The 26,371-nt window shown below is 46.1% G+C and overlaps 1 protein-coding gene across 2 annotated transcripts in view; it reads right to left on the bottom strand.

Annotated features, from left to right (window-relative positions):
• Positions 1-26,371, bottom strand: part of SLCO3A1 (solute carrier organic anion transporter family member 3A1) — a 104,133-nt gene that overhangs the window by 11,672 nt on the left and 66,090 nt on the right. For both annotated transcript variants that reach the window (XM_015873136.2, XM_015873137.2), the window contains exons 3-8: positions 19,132-19,230; positions 16,204-16,467; positions 8,748-8,912; positions 6,601-6,799; positions 5,706-5,844; positions 1,417-1,592 (exon numbers count right to left, since the gene is read on the bottom strand). In XM_015873136.2, coding sequence (XP_015728622.1) covers positions 1,417-1,592; positions 5,706-5,844; positions 6,601-6,799; positions 8,748-8,912; positions 16,204-16,467; positions 19,132-19,230 — 1,042 coding nt within the window. The remainder of the gene's footprint in view (positions 1-1,416; positions 1,593-5,705; positions 5,845-6,600; positions 6,800-8,747; positions 8,913-16,203; positions 16,468-19,131; positions 19,231-26,371) is intronic.

Here is a 26,371-nt window from a genome sequence, read left to right as displayed (position 1 = left end):
ACAAACCCATTTATACTTCTATTTTCCTCCTAGACACTATCTAACCCCCCTCAGAGTGACTCTCTTATATAGCCCCATCTTCAAGCAAACAGTTACATCTGACAGAATTGTTTCCAGAGCAAAACTTCAGTTCTCTTTGAGTGACCATCTCAGTTACACGCCAAAGCTACTGGTCCTAGTGTAACTCATACTGGCCTGGCGAGGAGAGTTCATTCTTAAATTAACCACAGGAAGTGGATGATACCACTTGTCCCTGCCAGAGACACCACAAATACCAATGCCATCACCTCCTTTCAGAAATGCTTTACCCAAAACTGCAGAGAACATGAGGTTTTATGTGGTGAACAGCACTTTCCCATGGATTTAGTAGCTAAAAACTAAAACTCTGATAGGAGTGTGGTTGCTGTTTTGAATGGGTGAACTGTTTATTTCCCAGAAGTGAGAGATGAGTATGTTTAATGTTCCCTTCCTTTTTTTCTTTGCTTGTATTCTCCTTCTTGGCGGCTGACTGGCTTATCTCATTTGGAGCCGACATGAAGACAACTCCATTCAGGATCCTACAGGTGCTGGCAGCTCCCTTGAACAAAGAACCCTTCAAACTTCAGATTGCTTTTGCCACAATATTTATCACAAGAAATTTGATTTCCCTTTAGCTACCATAGATGCAAAGAGAGAAAAGAACTAGTAGGTGGAATATCTCATTTTGTATCCTGCAGGGAGACATGCCCTCACAGAGCCGTTCTGTCCAAGATCCACTGAAGAGTGTGCTTCTAATACAAACCTTATTGATTGGACTTTATTGGAATTTTCCAGGCTGCAGAATGGATCTGCTATTTATGCCTCTGGTTATTATTCGCAGTAAGTGACAGCCCGGACAGATAAGTAATTCTGGATAAACGTGGGCTTAGGTATAATACTTAGATCATAGGGGGAAGTGTTCCATGTGTCTGGAAATAACACAAGGTCAGATATTTGAATAAGCTACTTCAGCTACTCATATCGGCTCTACTCTGAGACGCCCTTCACAATTTCAAGTTCGTTTTGTTCTTGGACTTTGTCCAGGATGAGAGAACTTAAACTCAAGCCAAGGGGGTTCTGACCAACGCTCACCTTTGCAACAGCCTTTCATTTTTCCACTGTTTCTAAGATCTCCAGGCTATTTCTACAGGTATCTTATTAAGCCCTTACCTGCTGAGAACATAGGGCTGCACTACTGCCACTTTGCTGATGCAACTGTAATGCCCACATTCTGCTGCACATCCGCATCTCCCTCCCCACGATCCCTTTCTTCCAGCACTCTACACAAACTATCCCTTAATTCCCAGTACTGAACGCACTGGTGGGACATAGCATGGATGCTACCATCCATGATCCCACTCCCCCTGAGAGCAGACCCAAGGTGAGCCATGGAGTTACCTGATGAGGATGATGACCGATGGCGTCTGCGCCATGGCCCCGATCATGCTGCAGACACACATCACGCAGAGGAATGTCAAGAAGGCCTCTTCACAGCCAGGACTGGGGCATTTTCCAGGAACGACGGTGGCATTTTCTGCAGGGACTGAGCTGAGGCAGGAACAGCCGCTGAGGTTCTGCAGAGGAGCACTGGGATTCAGGGAAAGCAAGAGCCACAACCCCATTGCTCACCCTCTGTAATGCCACAGGCACTCTGAGCCCTCCCACAGTTAATTAAGTCACTCCTAAGTGCTTATTTGAGGGGAGCTTGGGAAGGGTTTCAGGAGCATGTCAGCTCTGATGCATGCAACCAGCAGGGAAACACCGTCCCTTGGCTTGTTTCTTTCTTCTGTTCCTTTCAAGTCTCTCCCATAAATGTCACTGTGACAAAATTATTACCAAGTTATACTCCTTCGGAGAAGAATAAAGGAACGATTTGTGTTCCCGAGACACAAAAGAACCCCAAATTATGGTTCTAATTACTTTCCACTTTACCTCTGTCTTCTCGGCTCTTGCAATTAAACTGAAGTACATTAACATCGGGTTAGTCTGCAGCCCTGCTCCTGGCTGCAGGTTCAGTGCCTGATTCCAGCACCCTGAATGATGGGAAGGGGACAACCATAAGAGGTGCAGCAGACCACCATGGGCTGACTATTTCAGCTCGGTGCCACAGATGCTGCTGAACTCAGGAGCACTCCAGTGCTAACAAACGACATCTGGTTCACAGAGATTTTTTGTAGAGCTAAAAGTTGAAGTCGGGCAAGACAAACTTTATCAATATGTGATCAGAAGGAGGGAGAAATAAATGCATTTCTCTTTGATGTCTTCAGCAAGTGCAGAGTGTGAAAAGAAGCTTTGTTTGCCAGTCATAGATTTAGGTTTTTTCTTATTTTCCAGCTCACCCTCCTGAATTTCTGAGCGGGGGATGTCGATGCAATTAAGGAGCACAATACTACCAAGAAATCCCTTAATGAATACAGAATGAAACGATCATAAATGATTCATGGCTTGCCTTCATTGGGCTGCTGGGTTTGCAGGTCACATGTTTGTAAGAGAAGTAATGGCATAAAGTAAAACATACAGAAAAACAGCCAAATCCCCTCCACCACATCAAAGTAGAAGTACCTTTGCTTTTCTATCGGGGTCCCCTTAGGACTGTACAAAAGCACACATTCTGGTTCGCTGCCTCAAAAGCAAAGGAACCATGGGGACAGTGCTCTAGCCTTCCTGACACTGATCTCTTTCTTCTGTGTAGGAGTCAAATGATTTTCTTCCACACAAGTGCATAGCGGGCAAGAGAGACCGCAGTGGAGAACTCCAGGAAAGCTGGAGGAGACATGCAGGTGCCTTTCTGGCTGGCAAACACTCATTAATATAACAAACTCCTGTGCTGTGAGTTAGAAGATGCCACCTGAAGGCTTTGAGCTGGTGGCAATTAGCAGCACCGCAGTGGTGTTTGTGCAGTGACAGCAGTGCAGCATTGTAACTCCTGGTTCTTACTGCAGCGCGCTGCCGGTAACCAACCAGCAAGGGCACGGCCCATTAGATTAAAACCCATCTAAATGCACAGCTGTATTGAAAATATCCTGGGATTAAATTTCCATCAGAGCAAAGATGAAGAAGTGGCTGCTTATTTCCAACAAGCTCTCATTGAGGGGAAGAAAGTACCTTTTTTCTGGCAACAATGGGGCGCATCCTCCTCCCACTGACATAACTTCATACCTGCTATAACAAGCCACGCCGCCGGACCCTGACACTTTGCCTCTCCATCCATTTTTTCAACCACTTTGCACCCAAGTGGTGTCCCAAAGCAATGCAAGTAGTTTGTACCAACTACATCTGCTTGCTTTGTGCTGTGCCTCATCCTTACTTGGGAGATCTTTGATCTTTTATTACTGACGTGCTACACAACTCTCTGAGATCAAACAAGGCAACATCAAAGATGGACTTTTACCTTCGCCCCGTGGAGAAGCAACTTTTTGTTACCCATGCCAAATTATTAGAGATTCCCTTCTCTGCACCCACTCCCCTCCCTCCCCATTCAATCACACGTTTATCAGGCTCCCACTGCCCAGCAGATATTTTGCGGGCATGCGAAGCTGCACAAATGCAGTTTGCATCCTACATTTGGGTTAACTACCTACACAAATTTCCCATGTTTTCAATTGTCTAATTTTTAAACCCTGGCTCTGATGATAGGAAAGGGACAAGCTGCTACTTCCCTGCAAAGCCCTGAGATGCCAGCATTGCAATGCCAGGCTGGAAAGCGCGCACCTCCAGCCTAAGGGGAGGTTAAGAAAAGCAGTACAAGAAGTACAGGCTTTGCATGCATGGGTCACTTATGGGCATGGCCATAAGAAGAGATTTTCTGGTGGGTGCCAGAGCTCTGGCTATCAGCACTGACACTCATAAAGCTTTCTGGATAGGTGCACCCCTGGAACAAGCTCAAGAAGAGAGCACAAATGAAAAAGAACCAACTAACTGAGCTACAAACCGCTTTTAGAAATTGTTCACAGAGGAGAAATGGAGAGAAGCAGTCAGAAACGTCCAAGGCAGTAAAGTTAAATAAAGCATTCAGAGAATTTTATGTCTCAGTAAAAAGCAACCCTTGGCTCATCACAAGCATATACCATTCACAAGACCCTCTAGACAGGTCATTACCTGGATTATGGGTTTAAAACCTGGTTTAGAATTTGGCTTTGCCTCAAAGCCACTGCATAGCCAAACTGGTCCATAACTCTTGGTAATACTCCTTCCAGACGATGCTATTGCTTCACTAATTTGTGTTCAAAACACTACTGCAAAGAAATACACAACGCAAAGCAACAAAAAGAACTCCGGGATGGAGACAAAAGGGCAAAATAAGAAAGAATGAGTGAATAAAAGTGGAGGAAGGGAGAGCAAGGTTCTTGCTTGGAGGTTTGCTCTTACGAAGCACGAGGTCAGGCAGCTGCATACTGAACAGGCAGAGCTGAATTTTCATTACTGTGCTCCTTCCAAAGGAGCCAGAGCTCTGCCCTGAGTCACACAGCAAGGTAGTTCTTCCTGCACTCCAGACACAAATGACACTGGTTGTACTCTTGCTAAGGGCTCAGGGAACTGGTGAGACACTATTCTGTGTGCCCTGGACAAGCTGCCTTCTTGTTAAAATCATCACGTTACTGCTCCAAGTGTTGTGTCTCTTGTTGAGAGGAAGGCAGAAGGTAATGCCTTTACATGTACCATGGCCTGGGTCACACTCTCACAGAGTCCCTTTTGGGGTTGCTGAAAGCACCCTGATTCCATAGCACTTGTCAAAGGGATGCCTGCATCTTCAAGACTGGAGTGGGAATTCAGGAGAGAAGAGGTGTGAGCTCCTGGGTCATCCGTACCAAGAGTTCTCTGTTGTTAGCAATGAGCTGGTGTCTCTGCTGCCTATTCAGAAAGGAAGGATGCAGCCATGGAGGGATAGCTGCACGTGGTGAGCACTGCAGCTGCAAGTGGTCACTGTGACCAAACTCACCTCCCACTCACGGTGTAACTCAGGAGACATTCGCATTTCAGCAGCACTAAATGGAAAACCAGACTTCTTAGATACTAAGAATTCCACGTCTTTACACAGAGATGGTTTGGTCTTTGGGAGTTTTCCAAAGGAACAAACTCCTGAGAACTGAGAAATGCTGAATGCCTTTGGATGGAGTCTCGGCTCTCCTGACAATTGCTCTTGCCATTGCTTCAGAGCAAAGGAGTGAAGGAGAGAAGCAAGAGAAGTGGAGGGAAATCTTCAGTAAGAGTGAAGGAAATCAGGATCTGGTCACGTCTATCTAGAAACCAGGCATGGGAAAAAGAGAAAAAAAGACTGAGTGGGGCAAACACAGTCAGATGGGGAACTGAGGAGATAGGGAGCAGCAGGAGGAGAGAGCAGCTTTTCCCATAGCTTGGGCCAGCAAGCTCATGCAGAAGATTTGGGTTCTGCCAAAGGACACACATACACGTTTCCCCTTGTGTTCCTGTGCTTCAATACTGAGGGGAAAACCTGAAGGAGGAGCAGAAGGATGAAAAGAAAAGCCATCCTGTCTTGAGAGTGATCCTGGCATGCTGCTGCCAGAGCAGGGAGGCAATCTTGCAACAGAGCAAAAAACAGCTAAGGATGATCTGAGTTCTGGTGGTTTAACCACTACTGACTGCAAATGAGCCGCTCTACCAGATACGTGCTAACCTCTCACAGATTCATTCCTACAGACAAGAGATACTGAGAGAAGGCTGCTTACTGTGCTGCTGCAGCCAGCGAAGCAGGCAGACAGGTAGGTGACCCCATCTGCCCCACAGACTGGAGTGAAGGAATCAGTTTGGCATTCACAGTTGTTATTGCAGGGGGAATATGGGTCCAGAGATGAGGTTGGAGTTGAGCTGTAAGAGAAACAGAAAGACAAATTAACAGGCAGTGTAACGATATCAGCCAGCTTTTTTCTAATCACTGCCACATAAACATGGCTTTGAAGGGGGTCAGATAAGGCAAACAAATTACAAAGAGCAGACTGCAGGCTATCTGGGTCCCAGTTTGAAGAAATCCAGGCTACGGTCTCTCCTGGGGACAGAAATGCCTTGGCCACCATCTTTCCACAACAGGACATCTAATGTGAGACTTGGGTGGCTTCTCCAATGAACAGCCCCAAAGACTTGCCCAGGGAAGGGCTGTTTTTCTACAACAGTGAGCAGCCGAGAGCCTGAAGGTTTCATCTTCAAAACAGTCACCACTATAAGCTGAGAAGCACCAGAAGCACCAGAAAATAAAATACAGATTAACTCTCTCCAGGTCCTGTGAGTGCTGATGGTGTGGTGCACCCCATGCTACGGAGGCAGCCACGGGTTCACAATCAGGTCTGGCACCTTTAGATTCAGTTTTGCTGCTTTTCATAAAGCTCATTTGTCAGCTGTAGGCACTCAGCTCTCACAGAGATGTGTGATATAAAAGCCCTTGGAGTGAGAGCACTGTTTGACATGGCCCTCATTAAGCTACTTGCTTCATATGGTGGCTCGTGGGCCAGCACTGCCTGAAGGCTGCTCATGGAGGACAGTAACACAGCATTTCTGTTGGCAAGGCTGAGTGAGATTTGCCTTTTGCTGGCTGGTTAGAGGGGAGACCCTGAAACTCTGGGGACTTACTTGTTTCCATAGGGAACAGTAACCCCTGCCACAGGTCCTGTGTCACATCCCAGGAATAGGAATGACACATAGCAAGCTGTGGACACCAGGTTCACCAACATGGCCATCCTGATGGCTCCCAGAGCAGAAAGGCTGAGCTTCTTCACCAAAAGGCCACCCAGAAATATACCCAGACATGCACATGGGATTGCTGTCATCCCTGCAAGAGGAAAAAATCAGGTAGCAACAAGTGCAGGTAATATCCAGTAAACAACACTATCACGAGGTGAAACATTCTAACCATCCACTACTGGAGTAGCACCAAGCTGGTATTTATTAGTCCCTGGAATATTCTTCCTGTTAAACCAACAAATCCCAAACCACAGAGGCTGTGATACCTGGCAGAGTTAGATCCTGTCTGTACTGGCAGAGCAACCCACTGACCTGTGCTCTGCTGTCCACGTCTCAGGCACTGCACAATTAAATCTATGCTGCTCACTCCAGACTCATGTTAGGGTACAACCGAGGCTGCCCAGCAGAGAGGAATGCATGCAAATGGATATTCTGCCTTGCATAGAAGAACCAGAATCTTCTTGCAGTTTTCATCTATACTGTAAGGGGATGGCAAAATTGCTGAGATTGGCCCATCCTAACCCAAACAGCAGCATCTCTATTGCTTTCTGTGACAACTGTCAGCTAGAAAAGTCAAGAACATTCTGAGGTGTCTAGTGACTTTGGGTGAACCCAGCTTGGTTCACTTCAAAGCACTCTGATTTTCAGAGATTAGGCAATAGCTGCATTAGGAAATATTAAACCTCCCTTATAGAATCTTCTTAAACCATAAGATGCAAAAACACTGCCAGAAGTGACTCACTTTTCAGGCACAGAAAAGCATTATCACACTAAACTTGTCTGGGTTCAATTTAATCCCTTTGCTGCCAGTTACGCTCCAAACCTTACCTACCCAAGCTGAGCACAGAAGCGCATCCAAATCCTGGCATTTATGGACTCCTACAAACGCCACCTGGGAAATCTGGCAGCAATGCTGCTTAAATTAAACAAGTTGTTGTGAGGACAGTGGGAAGTATCAAAGTCTCCCTTCCCCCTGCTGGGTCAGATGCAGGACGTGCTCTGGCTCAAGGCAATTCCCACTCTGCAGTCCAGCCAGCTGTACACATGCTGGTTGGCCAGGCATCCTCCATCAAACACTGCAGTGGTTTTCCTTCCACCACTGGGTCAACAGTGAAGTTGCTTTCCTTTGCCAAGCCTTTAATTTTCAGGAAGGACAAAAGAATCCAACATATTTCAGACCTCTGTGTCACTGGTGAAGACAACGTTGACAGCAAAGGATTGTTTCTTTTGGAAAACTGGGCCAAAACCAAAAGATATCAAAATTCAATGGGAAAATAAGCGACTGTCAACAGAGCAGCTTGCAAGTGTTTTAGTTTGATTTTAAGATCCATCTATTTCATGATGTCCCAGTTTTCGAGAGGTCACTGCCAGATGCCCATCTGGTGATCTGTATTTACAGATAACCCAAAACCAACTTGCAGATATTTTAAACGAGTGCTGTTGAGAGAACGGATGTCATAAACAAATCACTAGACTGATTGGAAATGAGCAGCAGGAAAAAATAAATGAAGATCCTGCATATGCATCAGAATCCTGACAGAGGACAAATGAACGTAGAGGAACACAGAGTACCTGGAAAACAGCAGCAGTACAGTGTGCTCAAAGAGAAGGGGAATTTGAGAGACAAACAAAGTGTATGAGCTTGGCTATTCAAGCTGCTGACTGCAGTCCTGTCATCCCCAGTACAAGGGGAAAGGAGGGACCAGCAGGAGAAACTTGGCTTCCTAAACTAAATGGACACAGGCTGGAGAAATCTGGGATACCTGAATCAGGAAAGAAGTAGTTAGATGGACAGCCCTGTAGCTTGACAAGCAGTTGTGTTCTTAGGCAACCAAATGGCCCAAGTGGGTTGAGGTTTCTGCTGTACATCAAAGCTATTGCATTTCTGGATGCTGCAGGGCCATCATGCTTCTGGGTGCTGGGCAAGCTTCCTTTTGGGCAGCCTTATCAAAGAGCTTGGCTGCAGCTAGCAGACATGCTGAGCACTTTTCAGTGCCTCTTGATGCTGGAGTCTAGGCAGTGCCATGGTTACTCACCCAGCAGCTGGTTGGCAGATGAGGTGGTGAGGTTGAACTGCTGCTCCAAGTACTTCCCCAGGAAGGCAGCAAAGCCTGCCACCACAGCTATCTCCATGCAGGCTGCCAGGATGATGCAGGTGAAGACAGGATTGGAAAGCAAGTGCTTTGTTACTTTGGGGATCACTAGAAGAGAGGGAGAAGGGAGATGTGTTACTGTGTAGGCTCTGCTCAAGGTGCTCTCCATAGAAGAAACACATGGTACTAAAACTACATTTGCATTATGCACAGACAAGCTGATTGAAAAGTGGCAACACCAGAACGAAGTACCATCTAAAAAGCCACATACCAGGAGGTGCAAAAGAAGTCACCTGTCATTCTTCTTAAATGTTACAGCTTATGTTGAAATTCTGAAGGATCAATGCTTACCAATTTGTTTCCTCCACAGAGACATCCAGCAAAACCCAGCCTTCTTTCCCCTTCTCCTCTCCCTAATACCCATGAACAACACTGAGCCAGTTGATGAGCATTATTTCAAGCTTCCAGACACAAGCAATCCAAGCTCACATTTGGCCCTTCCTCTTCCTTCCATCCAAATTTGCTTCATTTTTTACTTCTCCCATTTTACTTCTCCTGGCCTTGCTTGCCTAGGGGAGTTTTGCAGCACGTTTGGGTGCAAGCTGAAATTCTCCTTTTTAGCTTGCTGGCATGGCTGCTCGTGGGTTAAGGGACATCAGGCACATTAGCCTACATGCTCCCATATGCCTGACCTTGAGTAGATCAGCAACACCTTCTGCATGGACCAGCCACGGTGGCTGCAAGGGTAGCAGGGGACACGCTGAGCCCTTTACTGTGTAACACACATCTGCTTTAGTTTCCTGATCCCTTGCTCCTCCCTCCCAAATCATTAGTGTCCAGAGTCCGCTTCTCCAAGCCCGTCTCTATTTCCGATAAGCAAACACAAGTTACCTTACAAAGGGAAATCTGGCTAATGAATCAGATAGCACATTTTCTACTTCAGCGAACATTTTAATTATGGCAGAGATAACACAGCTTGAAGAGGAAAACATCCCAGTACAGGAGAAAGCCTTGCTTTGTCTCAATACCTGATGACTAATTTCTTCCTGAATTAAATGTGAAAATCATTAAGTTTGAAAATTACCCTGCTGAAGTGGAGTGAAGCCTCAATGGGCCCCTATTTGCATTTTGAAAATCCATTTCCCACCCCCCTCTGGCATACCAGGGTCTGGCAGATGACAGATTTCTCTGGTGTGGCTTCTGTTTTCCCTTAGGGCTCTTTTTTTTTTTGGTGCAAAATCTAATTGCGTTGGCCTCAGCAAGCAAATGCATGGCTCTTTGTCAAGGCTCTGCTTGGGTCCCCACGGCTCTTTCTTTGGGGGAAAAATAAGGTTATAATTAGGTTTGATCTAACCTTTTTGGAAGGGGCCACTCCGCAGTTTCTAGTCCCTTTATAGCATAAATGTTTTTCTTTGTGCTGTATAAAATTCTTGCTTCCTGAGGATTTGCTGAACATAATGAAGGTGCGGGAGGCATAGGATTTTTTAGTAGAACGGGACTATAAAAATAAAAAGAGACAGAGAGGGGGAAGCCACGGTGATTCAGACATGGACAGATCTCAAGAACCACCTGCTGCCTCCTTCAGTTCTTCGGTGGCCACCTACAGACCTTCCCATCTTGCCAGGAAAAGAAGGGGGAAAAAGAAACAGTGAAGGTGGAGTTGGCAGAGCTGAGATTGGAAAGCCATATTTAAGGCATTACTGCCTTTTGTTGCCTCTAGAGTTCAATTTGTAGAAGATTAATGGATTCCTTGAGATGCAGCTCTGTGCCAATTCAAATGTAAAGACGCAGAGGTGTATTTGTAACTTTATCCACCAAATAATAACAGTGACAGCCTGACTTTTGCAAGAGGGAGTTCAAGATGGTGGACATTTATGGCTGAAAGTGGCAAGGCTGGTATCAAATCACTGCATATTATGAAGTCCATCCTTACTGCACGTCTGGACAACCTATAATGCAACAGGACTCCGTTCCCAGTGGAGGGTGTGATACAAAACCCAATACAAAGAGTGCAAACGCAAAGTAGGCAACGCCTGGCAGCTTCCACCACATCTCAGCACGGGCCAGCTCATTCCTTTTATTTTCTAAGGAAAATGACAAGAGGCTCCCCAAAGAAATGAATATCCTTTCATCTTGCTACTGCCACCCGTTACGATGATTCATTTGACACCTGCTGCTGCCTTATCTGTCTCATTTCTTGGGGTGAAATACCTCTGGGAACAAGATTAAAAGTCAGCAGTGAAGTTTAAAATTCTCTCAATAGACTGAAGTGATGTGCTTTCAGCTGCCTGGCATATGGAGCCTGGTGTGAAGAGGGAATGGAAAATGTCTGAAGGTGGTCATGAAAGCCCCAGCTTCTCCCCTGGAGCCAATCCCAGCTAAAGTCATGATGAATGTTACCCCGAGCCTTGCTGACTCAATCAGAACTTGGACGTGTGCTCTAGCCCAAAAGGTTAGCTGCCTGCTTTGCAGCTCCAAGATGTTGTTATAAATCTGATGTTTAAGTCCACACACCGCATGGGAAAAGAGAAAGGACTTTAAGATTTAAAATAGTCTCAAGATGCCTCTTGGAGAATACGCAAGCTGTATCAAGACAAGGCACAGAACGACTTGCTCTCCACAGTTGGATATTAGGAAAAATTTCTTCTCATAAAGAGTGGTTGGGCCGTGGTACAGCTGCCCAGAGAGGTGGTGGAGTCACCATCCCTGGAGGTGCTCAAGAACTATGTGGATGTAGCACTGAGGGACGTGGTCATTGGGCACAGTGGGGAGAGATGACAGTTGGACTAGATGACCCTCGATTCTAGATTCTATAGTCAGAAGGACCAGCTCATAACGTCCTCATCCCAATGTACCCAACATGCTATACAAAAGTGATTCCCATTGCAAGATACACCAAGAAGCAGAATCTCACCCTCTTTTCTCCACTGAAGCATTTATGCTCAACACTTCAAACTTCCCTCTTACAGCATTTGGTCATAGGATCATTCAGGTTGGAAGGGATCGAGGAAGATGTCCCACAGCTCTCTGCCACCCCTGCTAATCTCTCCAGTTCCCACCTTGTAACACCCTAAGCAACACCAAGGCCCAAATGTTGGCTGTAGAGGCCTGAAGCATCCTCTCCTGCTGAGGGTGAAAGACTACGGGCTCAACAAGCAAATGCATTTCTGTACACCAAGTAGCTTTGATTTGTCACTAAACATCGGGGAGTACAGGGAATAATTGGCAACCTCATTACATGAGGTTTAACTACTCTCCAGAAACGACAAACTATAATCATCACGTTGGTGCTTGAAATGAATTGTTTGGAGCATTACAATCACCAAGGCCCCTTTTTCCAGTTGGAGCACCCTACAGAGACATGTTTTCAATTTGCAGTAAAGATGAGGAACACAGAAAGCGAAGTAATAAATTAGTAGGAGGTTTAGAGCCCAGTCCACCTAGGACACTGCGATGAGGGGAAGGCGAAATTTAGCAGTGATCCAAAATACTCCTTTCTAACAGCAATGAAGGCAGCATGTGTCAGATTTGATGAGGAAACAAAAGGCAAGATCTGCACCTTGCTTGAGGAATATGGGATAAAGAAAACAGTGCAGGCAGCAAGAAGGAAATACCTGCTGGAAAAAGGCAGCCCCTATAAAAGAGAAGATGGAATAAGGCAAGGGGCACTAGAGGTAACCCAGGTGAGTTTAATATATCAAAGTCCATGATGTTTGGACAAAATTAATATCACAGATGGTATGAAGGAAGAGGATGACACTCGTGTCAAACAGGCTCCTTGAGAGACAAGACTTGAAGCACCTGTGATGTTCTCAGATTCGTTAAAGCCGTGCATTTAGAACTAATTGTATTAGCTGCTAATCTCATGCAATCCTATGAGCTCTCCCTGAGGAATACATGCTTTCCATGGCTTGGGACTCCCACACAGCTGGGAGCTTCTGGCCCAGCACTACCAGAGGGCACTTTTGGGGAGAGAAACCCAGGATGCAGAACAGCTCTCCCTCCCTCTGGGTAGTCAGCAGATTGGTGCACAGAGCAAGAAGGATCTGAACAGAAGACAAGACAGCTGTCAGCTGTACATCTCAGCCCTCCTACACTCTTGGAAATGAAGCTGGGTGGAAATCAAAATGTTTCCAAATCAAGGGAATTTGTAGTTTCGAGATTCATTTAATTCCACTGTAGGTTTTCCTTTAATTCCTTGTGAATGAATTTCTCTCTCCAAAGCTGAAGGATTCCATATCAATTTCAATCCTTTTACATTTTTTCATCTCTCTAGACAGATGCAATGAGTTTCTAGCTTAAACAATTCGAAAACAAAATGCATTTAGAGCGGAATATCTCAGAAGGGTTAAAGGAAAAGCCAAGGAAGCCGTTTGAGAGCGAACATCAGCAGAATTGACCATTCAAATTCAAAGAGATGGATATTCTCCTGCAAAAAAACTCATTCTGACAGTGTATTTCCAAGCACGTCCTGGAGCAGGTGGTGTGTTAGAGGCGGCGTGTTAGCGTCAGGCAAAGGGCAGATGCTGGGCAGACACATGAACAGAGGGCACAGGTGCCCTGCCAGAGCCAAGCGTCATCTCCGGCCCCAACAGCACAGAGGTCCCCGGGGCAGCACAGAGGTATGAAAGGAAATCTGTGCCCTCAGGGCAGCAGGGACTGATTTCACAGACTTTGAGTGCTGGGCTGGAACAACCCTGCCAGGCTGCCATATGAGTAAAGATCAGTGGCAGCATTTATCTATCCTCTCCCTGCTATTAATCCTTCACTCCCCTGTGCTCCCAAATGGACTTGTGTTGCTTAACTGGAATAGTAATCATCTAAAATGGTGCAGCGCTCATTCACTCATTTGAAGATAAGCACCTCCCAGCACCGTCCCCAGGCTTTATGGAAGACAACCTGCTCCTTCCTCATGAAGAAGGAGAAGATGGTTGCTTTCATATTAGTCACAGTTTTCTCCATGCTAAAGCTAAGGAATCTCACCCAGCCCTCCCTCTCACTGTGTCTCAGCAAACCTTGGGGTGTCTCAAGCATCCTCGCATGCATCACATGTGCCTTGACACCAGCTGACAGTCATGTCCCAGCTGGGAGCGCATCCCCAGGTGACACTGCCCTACTTCCCTCCTGCCACAGCCACTCACTTGCAGCAGTTTCTGCAAGGCTTGAAAAAAAACCACATCAGAACCACATAATAGCCAAAAATGAGTTTCGGTTCAGCCTCCAAGGATGCACTGTTGCTACAGCCCATTCACACAAAGCCCAGAGAATAAACTCTCCTTTCCATACAATGCACAAGAGATGGACAACCACACACCTCCACGCAGGCATGGACTGATGCCCAGCACACACCTGCCCAGGATGGAGCTGCAGAGACAACACTTATAGAGCAGGTGTTGGAGTTACTGACCGCACAAACCCTGATGAATGCTTCCACCCACAACCCCATGTACATCTTCTGTTCTTCAGCTTCTCAAACACACACAAATTACAAGCCCACAACAGGCCAGCAGATATGACTATATGTGTACATACATATTTTTAGCCTCTGTATGTAATTATCACTCCTTTTCATCCTAGGAAAAACAATAAACAGGTCTGACTTTCCACAGAGGAAACTTTACTCAATCAGCAAATGGATCAAGGATATGAGCCCCTGTCACAGTGGGATGCATATATATTTTTCAGCTGCCGGCAAAATAATATACATTTATACACAGCAAGATTGAAACCTCCACCTTCAGCACTTCACATCAGAGATGGGTGAGGTTAGTCCTGCCTTGTCATCCATGTCTGCTCATCTCCTAGAGGGCTCTTAAGACTCCTGGCCATGTTCTGACTCAGACAACAGTTCCAATGGACTTGAAAGAAGATGCCAGCTACCAACACCATGTCGGTTGTGACAGCCTCAAAGGCATAACTAAAAAGGTCATTCCCTGTCTTATTTGATGTGATGTAAATTTACTTCAAAGTCCAACTACAAAGAGACTTCTGGAACTCACTGATCCAAATGGGCTTTACCCTCAGTGACAAGAGTAACATGGAAGACTGTGGTGCCTCCTGATGTAACCAACACTTTGAAGCATGTGGATGTGGATTTTAATTTCCATACTTTAATGAGCAGTAGCTGCTGTGGCACCCACCTCTGTGGTCTCTCTCTGTGCAAGTCAGCTTGCTCTGCATCATCCCCAGGCAGAACCGCCACCCTTCCATGCATCAAGGACATCTCACATTCTTTCATTCCTCTGCTTAAAAACCTGCAAAAATTTCTAACCCGTGCCAAAATGTAACAGCCAGAAACAGATGCTCCAATGAGTCCACAACAAAAAGCCAAGGAATCACCCAGATGGATGTACCATGGAAAATGCCCATTTCCCAAAGCTGAGAAAATCCTCGCAGCGAGGACAGGAAGATAAAACCAATCGTTCCACTGACACAGTTTCAAACCATCTATCTTTTTACCTTCCGTTTGAATTTTCTCATCAAGTCAATATTTCACATCTTTGACCTTCCCTTAATGAACAACTGCATCAACTATTCAAGGCATTTTTTTTTATATATCTGAGCAAATACTTTTTTTTTTTTTCCCCAAAGCCTCTTTTTTTTTTCCACATCCACCTCATTCAACTCCCAATTACGGCAGCTGCACAGGGAATAAGTGATTTTGTCCCCAGTTATCACAATGTGATAGACAATAATAAAACCTGCTCTGCCACAGTGACAGAGAGTGGGAAGAAGCCACCAGTGCTACAGAAACTGGTACTTCTTCATCCTCTAAAATGAAGGATTTTCTCTTGCAGCATATTGAACAAGGATATGTGCCCACACTCCTGCACAATGCAGGATCTTTACCTGACCTTAATTAGAACCAGCTTCATTGATATCACTAAAGGACATGATATGGGGCTTTTTATTCTTGTCTCCTACAAGCCATTTTCTGCCTTGCTGCTTTTTATCTATTCTGGGCTGGTATCTCCCTCTTCCCCATCTTCAAAGGCTGTGTTGTTTCTGGGGCTGCACTGGCCCTGCTGCTGCCCCAGTGCTGGGAGTTCCCCATCTCTTCTGTCTGCCTTTGCTGGCTCTCTGTTATAAGAGGCAGAGGGAAGCAGGACTGCAGCCTGCTGCGGCGACTGTGTTCCCCTTTGTTTTTATCAACTCTACAGGACTATCATGGATTTCTGAAGCTTTGTATTTTAAGAAAAATCTTTCAAGTGGAACAAAGTCTGTCTTTAAAATGAGGACAATACCAGAGATAATTAGAAGCTAGGGACTGACATCTCAGTATACGAGGCTCGTGTTTTTTTTCCTCGGTAAAGATAGATAGCCCAAATCAGAGCCCAATTATAAATCCAACCAGCTGTTCTGCCTCTCATAGAAAATGTGAGCAGAGCCAGTGCATCACCTCGTAGCTGCTGGAAGCAGGTTGTGCTGCTCTCTGCATCCAGTGCGTGCCGCAGGACCCCGTTGCTCGGCTTGGGCCTCTCGTAGTCCCTGTCGGGAAGCATGGCCTGCTCGCTCTCCCCAGCGTGCTCCGGCCTTGGGGGCAAGGACTGTGGGAAGCCAAACATGGGCAGGGACGAGAAGAAGAGTAAGGCACCACAGAGGAGGAAACCTCCCCACCATGCACCGATCCAGCGAGGGTCGTCTGGGGTGATGTCCAGCTTACCTGCAAGAGCAAACATAAGTTAGTAGTTTAGTTGGGTGGATGGAATTCAATGGATCCTACAGGCAGGGGGTCTGTTGGCCCCACAGAGCATCCTACACCCATCCCATGTGAGCTACCACCACACACACATCTCCCCAGGCAAGAGGTCTTTAGGACAAGCAGCCCATCACCTTGTCTATCTTGGTGGCACCTCCAGTTTCTGCAAAACCCCATAGTCAGAGCCTCTCTGCAGTGTCTTTGGTTCTGCCAACTCTAGGATGCTGCTGTGTATCAAGTGTCCCCTTTGCTGGCACTAAGGTTTTGGGTCTCACTGGCCCAGAGGGTTAAATAAGTGAAAAAACCTCAGTGCCCTCCCTGAAAGCTGCTGACTGGTTATGGAGACAGCTGATGTATACAAGAGATGCACACAGCAACATAGTGCATACTGACATGGGCTCCGTGATGTGAAACCTGTGCTCACCTACGACCTGAGGCTGCATGAAGACTGGGAAGTGTCCAAAAAAGGTAAACACATATAGCTGACATGCAAAGACCTGCATGGAATAGAAGTGGCACAAACAAGGATGCTGCACCTCCATCCTGCCTCATTCAGCTCAGCACTTTGCTTTGAATTCACTGACCTGAGTCCTTTTGGACATTTGGGCATTATGAGCAGCTGTGATTTACATGGAAGCTCCTCAATATTGGGAAATATTTACAAGATGTAAAAAATATCAGAAGAGAGACCCATTCACTGTAGCAAATGGGCCTGGAAATGTAGAGATAGCATCAGAAAAGGAAGAAAAGCAGAGTAAAAGGCAAAGGTATATGTTGGCTGCCATTCAGCAGAGATAAGGAAAAGAGAGATCACCAATGTCAATTTATGAGAAAAAAAGCAAGCAATAGGAGAGCAGATGCTGTATTCCCAGCAGCAACCCCACTGCCACAGCCACTAAGCACTGGAGGAAGGTGCCCAGTGCTGGGACTTGGCTCGCTGGGAGACTGGGCTCCATGTGGCTGCAATAACAAGCTGCTCTGTTCACTGTGTCTGTCTGGGCACGGCTACTGACATATCTGTCTCAAGTGAGGCAATCAAGTTGTCTCTCGAGCAGAGACAGGAGGAAACTCTTTTTTTCCTTAGGGGAAATAACGTGCAGCACTCAAATATATATAAAGTTTGAAAAATAGTCTTTTGGAGGGATTGAATTTTTCTGCTGTTATTTCTTCTTGCCTGAAAGAACATCTTTTCAGGCCCCTGGGAACACAGCTACAAGAAGAGCCATGTAAACAAAGGACTTCCTCACACCCCCTTCCTGTACAGGTGCTGGATGGAGGGCTGTGCTATATGGTGCCCTGGCATCCCAACACCTTTGGTCCGAAACAGGGAGCAGGACAGACTCACATTCTGGGGTTTGGTCTCCAGCTGTAATGTAGAACCCCTTTTCCATTCAAAAATAAGCTGAGGCCACACATGCCCCAACCTCTGCATGATGATGATGGATCATGGCCAAAGCCAGTTGGACATGCAGCTGGAAAGTACTGCCCCTATCTACAACCTGCTGAGCCACAGCTCCTCCACGCCACATCACTCTCCTCCATGGCTCCTTATTTATCTGGGTGTCTTCGAGCTCTAAACACAAGGCAATGATCTTATGTAAGAACAGTCAGATTTCACTGACTTTCTACCTATGCCAGCATCCTGCCTGGGAGGAGCCCAGAAATTGCACAAGAATAAATCAGGTTCCTGATATTATACCTTCACAAGGAATGAAAACAGGCCACGTAGTGCTTGACCAAACCACATCTAAAAGTCTTGGCTATCAAAAAAAAGAGGCTTCTTTCCTGCACGTGTGATATTAGATTTCTCTAGCTGCCAAACACTAACAAGACTAAGAAGAGGGTTCTGATCCCAGCAAGGATGAACTGCATCCAACTGCATCCTGTGAAGATGTATTAGCGACATCACAAAACTGGAGCACACCCTCAAAGGTGACAACGGGAAGCATCAGGTTTGCAGCCCACAGGGCTCAGGGAGCAGTGGAGAAAAGCCTGTTATACATTGCCCTCTAATGGCAAAGAGATACAGTGCAGGTAGCTATTAGAGAATTTGCTGGCTCTTTTTCTTAAAGAACAGTAAGAAAACTTGCAAACAACTTGATTTAACCCAACGTGAAGTCAAGGTGAGCAATAATTCACATTAATTTTGGCATAAAACTAAAATTCTGTGGGACTGACCTGTCCACAGGGTCATCTGCAGGTGGCATGGGGCATGGTATGGGTGTGCTTCAATCAGAGAGCCTGGCTGCTACCCCCAGGTCCTGGGGATGGCAGCTCTATAGATTTCCTCCCATGCTCTGGACACAGCTGCCCTAGCACTACTACATCCATGCTACCCAGTGCTTGGACACAATGATGTTTTCAGGTGTCCTCTAAGAGCTGATAACTCATCTCACAGTAGAAAGGAAGAAATTTCAGCCACTACGAACCTGTTGTTTATGGGGACAGAGTTGAAAAGTTGGAAATCTCGGTCAAAAAAGAACCCAAGAAGCCTCTAAAAGCGATACCCATGCATGCAAGGGGCTTTCAAGAAGGAATGAGAAGCAGCTCATACTTGCAAGCATCAATGTTTTTGACATGCTGATACATTAAAACATTTCATTTGAAAGAAAATCCAGTTTTCCTTACTTGTGTCAATGAAGACAGCATCCACATAGATTTTGGTACAGAAGGAGCCCAAGATAAATCCACAGGCTGGTCCAAATACCAGCATCGTAAACAGGATCCCTGCAAGAGAAATAAGAAAATCAGTACTGGGCTCACATTGTTCTGGTCTTCTGCAAGATGGCGTGGTCTTACTGGTACCAACAGACATAGCTATGTCTTTGTGTCAAATGCTTCAGACAAAAGGCACCCAAAATGCTTTTCGCTTTCCTATAGACTTTCAGGAAAAAGAATAGATGAGGCTGTGATAATGCTGAAGGATTTCAACTGAGCTGGAAAGACTGCAGGGATTTACACTGTGTATCGGTTGGATGTCTTATTAGAAAGCATGAGGTACGCACAGGGGAATCTTTACCTTTGCCACCTCCAGTTAAATTCCTCATAGATACAGATATTCACAGGATTTAGGATCAGCAAATCCACAACATGCTGCATTGTCACAGACAGGAGGAAAACGTCCCTCTGGACAGCTAGGAGCATTCATTCAAACCTGAGAAACCCTTCTCCCCATCATATATCTGCCACGTAACAAATACTCCCCAAGACATACAGCCATTCAGACCTCTCATGAAGGCTTACTCCTCCTGCAGAGCTATTGAGAGCCAATTACTTGTTTCCATACAATATTTAGAAGCACTTATTCTCATTCCTACTTTGGTCCTGGAACAGGAAGGCTACAGGCATGCTGCCAACTCCCAATTATCCAGGGCAGAAAGGCAAGGGATACAAGGATAATCCAGAGAAAGAAGCAGTAGAGATAACACACAGCATTTGTAAATTAGACAACAGAAACATATTTAGCACCTTCGCGTGGGATGGGAAAACAACACAAAGTCCCTAAGGGGCCTTGTAAATGGATTTCTGAAGAAATCATGGGGAATTCTGAACACAGTGTGCAGTGTGGAGGGAAGCCTGCTTTGTTTGCTTTGGGTCGAGCAGTGAGGAGAGCAGCTCCAGGGATGTTCCATGAAGAAGCCTGTTCACATCAGATCAGTTTAACTCTCCAGCAAGGACACAATCCACGCCTCCCTCCAACCTCCCTGTGGGTGCTGCCCAGCATCTTGGTGCATGCATGAGGCACAAAAATACTGCTAACTCAGCCCTCAAGTTCCTTAATGGGAAGCCTTTAATTTAGCTCTATGTAGTTCTCGGAAGCTGGAGAAACGATCAGAGCTACAAAACATTCCCAGGGGATCACCAATCCACCACAGTGCAAACCACACCTGCTGCTCACAGCTCAGCCAAGCAGAATAAGATGGTGTGGTTAAAAAATAGCTTCATTTTTACAAGGCAGTGATGCTCCAGCCCTGGAGATCTTCAAGGCCAAGTCGGATGGGGCTCTGGGCATCCAGATTTACTGTATAGCAACTTTGCCCACACTTTTTTGGTCACTAGGTGGCATTAGAGCCTATCATTGAACCAAGGGCTGGGTGATGGAACAGCTCAGCCCGGCTCCTCAGGCCACCCACCCTGTTACTGGGGTCAAAGAATTTTCTTTTAACAGACATTATCTGGCAGAGAAATGCAACACGCCTATTAGTGTCTGGCAAGCAAAGATCAGGTGTTTCTTCAATAACTGCACATTAATTATGAATTTATGTGTAATTACTGTCAAGCATGCGTGGGCACGTTGGATGGAGTGTGCACTGTAGAGATGGGATCAGGCAGGCACGACAGGCCCTCCAAAGGCAGAAGATAAATATTTTCTCTTTTCAAAACTTACTAATTGTTGCTGGATGGCTTTCTGTAAGTGTTTATCAGCTCTGGAGACCTGGGAGCACAGTGACATTGCTGTTTGGTGCTGATGTGGGCTGCGGGACTAAGCAGACAGAATGAGTGGGACCAGCTGTAATACTTGTGAGAACATCTCTGCAGATGGTGGTGGTGAAGCAGTGTCACATAGAAGCAAAAACACAGAACCAAAGTGTGTCTTATGGAAGGGTAAGATCAAGAACAGAGAAAAACACCATCCTTCACATCAGTGCTTAATACACTCTGAAATATCCTCACTAGAGGGCAATGTGGGATAGAGCATACACCAAACACAGAAAATGCTATCTAAGATCTTACAGCAGGATTATCATTCTACATTTTCGTCTTAGAACCAAGAAGAAAAGATTTTCCTCGTGCTCCTTTTGCTACCCTCTTTTAAGACTACAACAAAATCCTCTGGTTGCAGTAAGAGTGTATTACAATTTATGCCACAAACTCAACAGGTCTTAAAAGAAACCAAGGTTTGGACTGGTGGATGGCTTAACACACCTTGCTAGGTTGTTTTCCATCTTTCCTTGTAACTTTTACATCAGCCTGACTTGATACAGGCGTATGCCATAAAGCAAAAGGGCACCAATGCCACGAGCAAACAGACCCAAGGTCTAATCCTGGCTCCATCACAGGCTCTCACAAAACTCCTCATTGAAAGCAACAAAAGTGGCAACCCATATAGGGTACTCCAGCCTCTTCCCTTTCACTCTTAGCTTAAAATTAGTTTCTACCATTCACAGCCTTGTGTTTGGTAACTCCCATCCTCCCCAAGAGAAGGAAAGGAAAATGAAGCTGGAACTGTCAGCTCTAATTCCACTCTTCAAACAAACACCTCCTGCTCTGCAGGGCAGGCTGACCCTCTTCAGAAGGGCCTTTGCTTCATCCTACACCCAGTGTTTCAAGCAGAAGTGGGGCATGTTCCCAAAGCAGCAAGCCCTATACAGACCAGCAGGAAGTCGGCAGTAATCATTATGGCAGTAATCATTTTCAGCTTTCCTGCTCTATCCCTCTTTCCCTGCTCTGTTCAGGCTGGATTGAGAAATCCTTATTATTTTTCTCCCATCTTTTCAAATGGAACAATTTGCCAAATTCTACTTTGTCCTGTCAACTAAAAGACATTTTCCAGGGGCTGGGGAAAGGATAGGAACAGAGGGGAGTATCTGATCTGACATTTTGTGATGGCATTTTATCACTAATAAGGCCCAGGACTACTAATGCAGTTTTCCATTAGAGCAAAGAGAGAGAACAGGAGCAGGTACCACTTTATCAGTGGAGTGATTGTGGCACAGAGCTGCTCAGTCAGTCATGCAAAGTGCACAGGAAAAGTTACCAAGAGAGGGATAAAGGATGTCAATATTACAGCATTAAAGAGCTGTCCCTTGCTGATCACAGAATGGCTTAGGTTGGAGGAGAACCTTACAGGTCACTTAGTTCCAACCCCCTGTCACAGACAGGATTGCCAACCACTAGGTCAGGCTGCCCAGGACCCCATCCAACCCAGTCTTGAATGCAGTTTCTTATTGAGTCCACTTCTACTCAGCTTATTTTATTTTCTTATATGAATTTCCAAAGCCAAATAGTCAGGATTCTGGGTGTCGTTTTGCTTTATAAAGGAGCTCAGATGCTTTATAACAGGATTTAGTGCACAGTGGTAGAGATGTGGGAAGTGGAGTAATAATGAAGTGAGAACACCTTGTTGGTTGTCATCTTGTCCTTTCTCTCATTCCTTTTTAGTATGGATATGAAATATTACCATTATCTGCTACCCACTTTACTTAGTAAAAGACAACGTAATAATGTCCAACAGCAGGATACATATTTCCAAGTGCAATATTTGACTCAAAAATCACGTTGGTGCGAGGGTGAGCAAAACAAGATCCATGTGGAAGACACGGGAACCTCCCTCCAAAGGTGGTATCACCATTGCATCAAGTAACTACATCCCTGTGGGGGATCAGGCAGCGAAATGTGATCTCTGTTATGGGTGACAGTGACCAGATGGTTCAGTGACAGCCACAAAGTGCACATACGTGGTGCACAGAGGAGGGCAGAACACACACGTGAGCTGTCATGACCCCACGGGGTGTCACCGAGGACAAGGGAGATGTCATGCTGCGGGTGGTGGCCTCAGCCAGATGCTGCTGCCTCCTGCCTGCTGTGGGAGCCAGCTCTTTCTAAAGCACCAAGGGAATAGTTTTTGCAGAGCAAGAGATAATCTCAAAACCCTGCTTGTCCCACATTTCCCCCTGCGGGGCAGGCCCCTGAGAAGGGATTACTGGAACACAGCTCGTGTGCTGGGCTTAAAGGGATGCCACAGCCCAGAGGATGGCGGGCAGCTGGACAAGCTGCAAACACTGAATCCTCCTGAACCCTCAAGAGCTCCACAGGAAGGCAACCGACCCCTCCCAGGAGCCACTTTTCCTCATTTACCCTGAAAATACATAATTCTCTCACCCACTGCCATCTCTCTCTTCCTTATCTTGCCTGCCCCATTGGCACTGCTGCAGCTCTGATAGGAAACATGGCCAGGTGGTGCTGCACCAACGGTGTGTTCTGATTTGTTCTGCTGCTTCTGTGCAGCCACTGAAGCAAAGGGAATGTCGAAACAATCCTGGCAGATGTTTTGGAGTGCCTGCAGCTGTTGATTAATGAGGAGCAACTTTGGATAATTCACTTTAATGTTTAGTCTCTGCTCTGATGGGGTTCAAAGTGGTTCCAGCCATGTATTGGTATTAGATAAGAACAAGAGGGGGAGGTTGGGTAACTGCAATCTGTACAGGAGCACATGAACTGTTTGTTAGTTTTGCCCCCATGTCAACACTGGTAGCCCCCCTCCCCCCCAGATGTGGGCACTACTTCAGGGCTGCTCAGTGATGCCTGTAATGGGGATGGATGTAAGCAGCAAGTTGTGGATGCCCCATCCCTGGAGGTGCCCAAAGGCAGGTTGGGTGGGTGCTGGGCAGCCTGAGCTGGTTGGGGCAACCAGCCCATGGCAGGGGGTTGGAGGTGGGTGGGCTTTAAAGTCCCTTCCAACCTAAGCCCCTCTATGATTCTATGAAGTTCTCAGCATAGCAATTTATTCTGGCCTGTGTATAGCACCCAGGTGTCAATCTCTAAAGAGGTTCCTAGGATAGAAAGGACACTGGATGGAAGGTACATTACATGGCAGTTTATTCCCAGCCTACCAGTGGTGTCCCCTTCAATACTGATTCCCATCAGAAGTCAGGATGTCTCCAAGGAGATGCCTCCTGACTTTGAAATGAAATCTCATTCCTACAAACAGGCCTTTTGCTCCGTGAACTCCCTTGCATTTTCAATTATTGCCAAGCGTTACGTTTGTTTTATCAGCAAATCCCCGTCCCCAGCACTATCAAGGCTATGTTTGAAAGGATCAATGCTTTACCAACCGCTGAGAGCCCTGTGGGATCCTGAGGCACACACACAACATTTGCAGAACATTACAAAGGGCACCTCGACTTTTGCAATAGGAGCACAAGCTCAGCACCAGCCCTGAATGTTCCATAATGACTTGGAGCATTTCTGGCAGCTCCGAATACACCCATTTGCTGGCTTCTGCCCTTCATTCTGATAAGCACAGAAATAATGAGAAGCCGAGCAAACCATCAAAAATCCAGCCTAGATCCCTATTTGTCCTGGCCTTTGGGTCACTGGTTTACCCAGCTGCAAAGGAGCAAATTGCACTCTGACGAAAGCTCCCCAAACCTCAGATTTGCATTTGATAACACAGTAGAAAGCAAAATAGTCAGTCTGGGAGCTCTGAAAAGAAAACTACAGGGACACTCCCACTACAAAGCCTTAGCATTGCTATGGTCCCTACCAGCTGGCACTGGGAGCTCACTATTCCCCACTTCTGAGCATCCCGGCACCCTCCCAGGCAGCAGAGGGATTGTTTGCTGCATTTCCTTCCTCACTGATGGGAAGCCAAAGAAGAAATTTGCTTATGCTAATCAATCCCTGGCACGGTACATGGCAGACACTAATCCACTAGCCATCTCCATCAGACTCTGCATATTTAACTAAAGCAGTGAACACTCATGGAGGATTATGTACGCAGTGTTTTGTCGTAGCAGTGTTTTCCTACCTAAGCTGCAATCATTAAGATACCCTGTCTCCTAATATTGACATACAGGGTACACACAAGCAACCTGCAGAATTGCCTGGGTCCATGCAAGCTTATTCTGGACAGAACTTACAAAACTGCATGTGCTGCATGGGATTTAATAGACATGCCTGCCCCATACTGTGCTCTCTCAATTACCCTCTGTCAAAAGGCACATGTTCATAGTGGTTATTTAGAAATCACCATTTCTGAAGGTATAAACACTGCCTGGTGCTCATAGGTATGTGCAACCAGTTCACAGGTAGCTTGGACATACAATTACAGGAGGGTTGGGTTCATTTTCCACCCCCTTCTGCCAGAGACAAACACATTCCCTATCCACTCAGGTGTATTACTGGATTTTAGCAGTCCTGTTCTCGCAGAGCCATAAAAACCCACAGTGCTAAACTCTCTTTAGCATCTCAGAAACGCAAGGATAAGCCATTTGTTCCACCTACCCTACTGGCTCACCTTCTTGTAGCTGAAATGTTCCTGTCACCATGTCTTCAGCAGAAGCCAGCTCAGTTAGAGAAGCAGGTGTATGACTGTGTCTAACTACAGCACGCAAACCCACAGCCTGCTCTACACCCCAATGCACCATCCATCCCATCAGCCCTGGATCCCACAGATCAGACGTACTGTGCAAACGCACCAGCCGTAGCTGTGGGCTTGAACAAGAGATTTCCGCACTTCAAGCAAATTTCTCTGTGCTAATTACCTTGGGAAGCAGCCACCAAATAAGATTCCGAAAGAGAAGTCTGCTTAGATGCCAAGTACACTTCGCAGGGTTTCAGTCACATGCCTTGGAGCTGTGTTCATCTCCTTCCAGCCGTTAAACACCAACACCTGTTTCACCAAATCTGCAGTACTGCTCCAGCTACAGAAGGGCAGACTTCCTTGTGTTAGTTCACAGGAACTGTGCCAACAGTAGATCAGAATGGAAATGTGCTTCCAGGGCACATCTCCCCCTCTACAAGGCTGTAATCCTCTGAATTTGAGGACTGATTTCTCACTTAATGGGTTTGATCCAATGGTGAGGCATAGAAATACATCACACAACAGAACAGGAGGCAGTGGAGACACCATTCATGGAAGTGTTCAAGAACAGCAGGGATGTGGCACTGAGGGATGTGGTCAGTGGGCATGGTGAGGTAGGTTGGGCTACATGATCTTAGTGGCCTTTTCGAACCTTAATGGTTCTGTGATTCCCATTTCAATTTGTCTAACCCACCTATGAGAACGACACATTAAATGGGGACAAGGGCTCCTGTGGCTCTCGGATGTTTTATCTCCATCACTTGAATTCCATGAAAGCCTCCT

This window comes from Coturnix japonica, chromosome 10 (genome assembly GCF_001577835.2).
Source record: "Coturnix japonica isolate 7356 chromosome 10, Coturnix japonica 2.1, whole genome shotgun sequence".
NCBI lineage: Eukaryota > Metazoa > Chordata > Aves > Galliformes > Phasianidae > Coturnix > Coturnix japonica.
The sequence above is the reverse complement of the archived record's forward strand: the minus strand, read 5'-3'. Positions and strand labels throughout refer to the sequence as shown.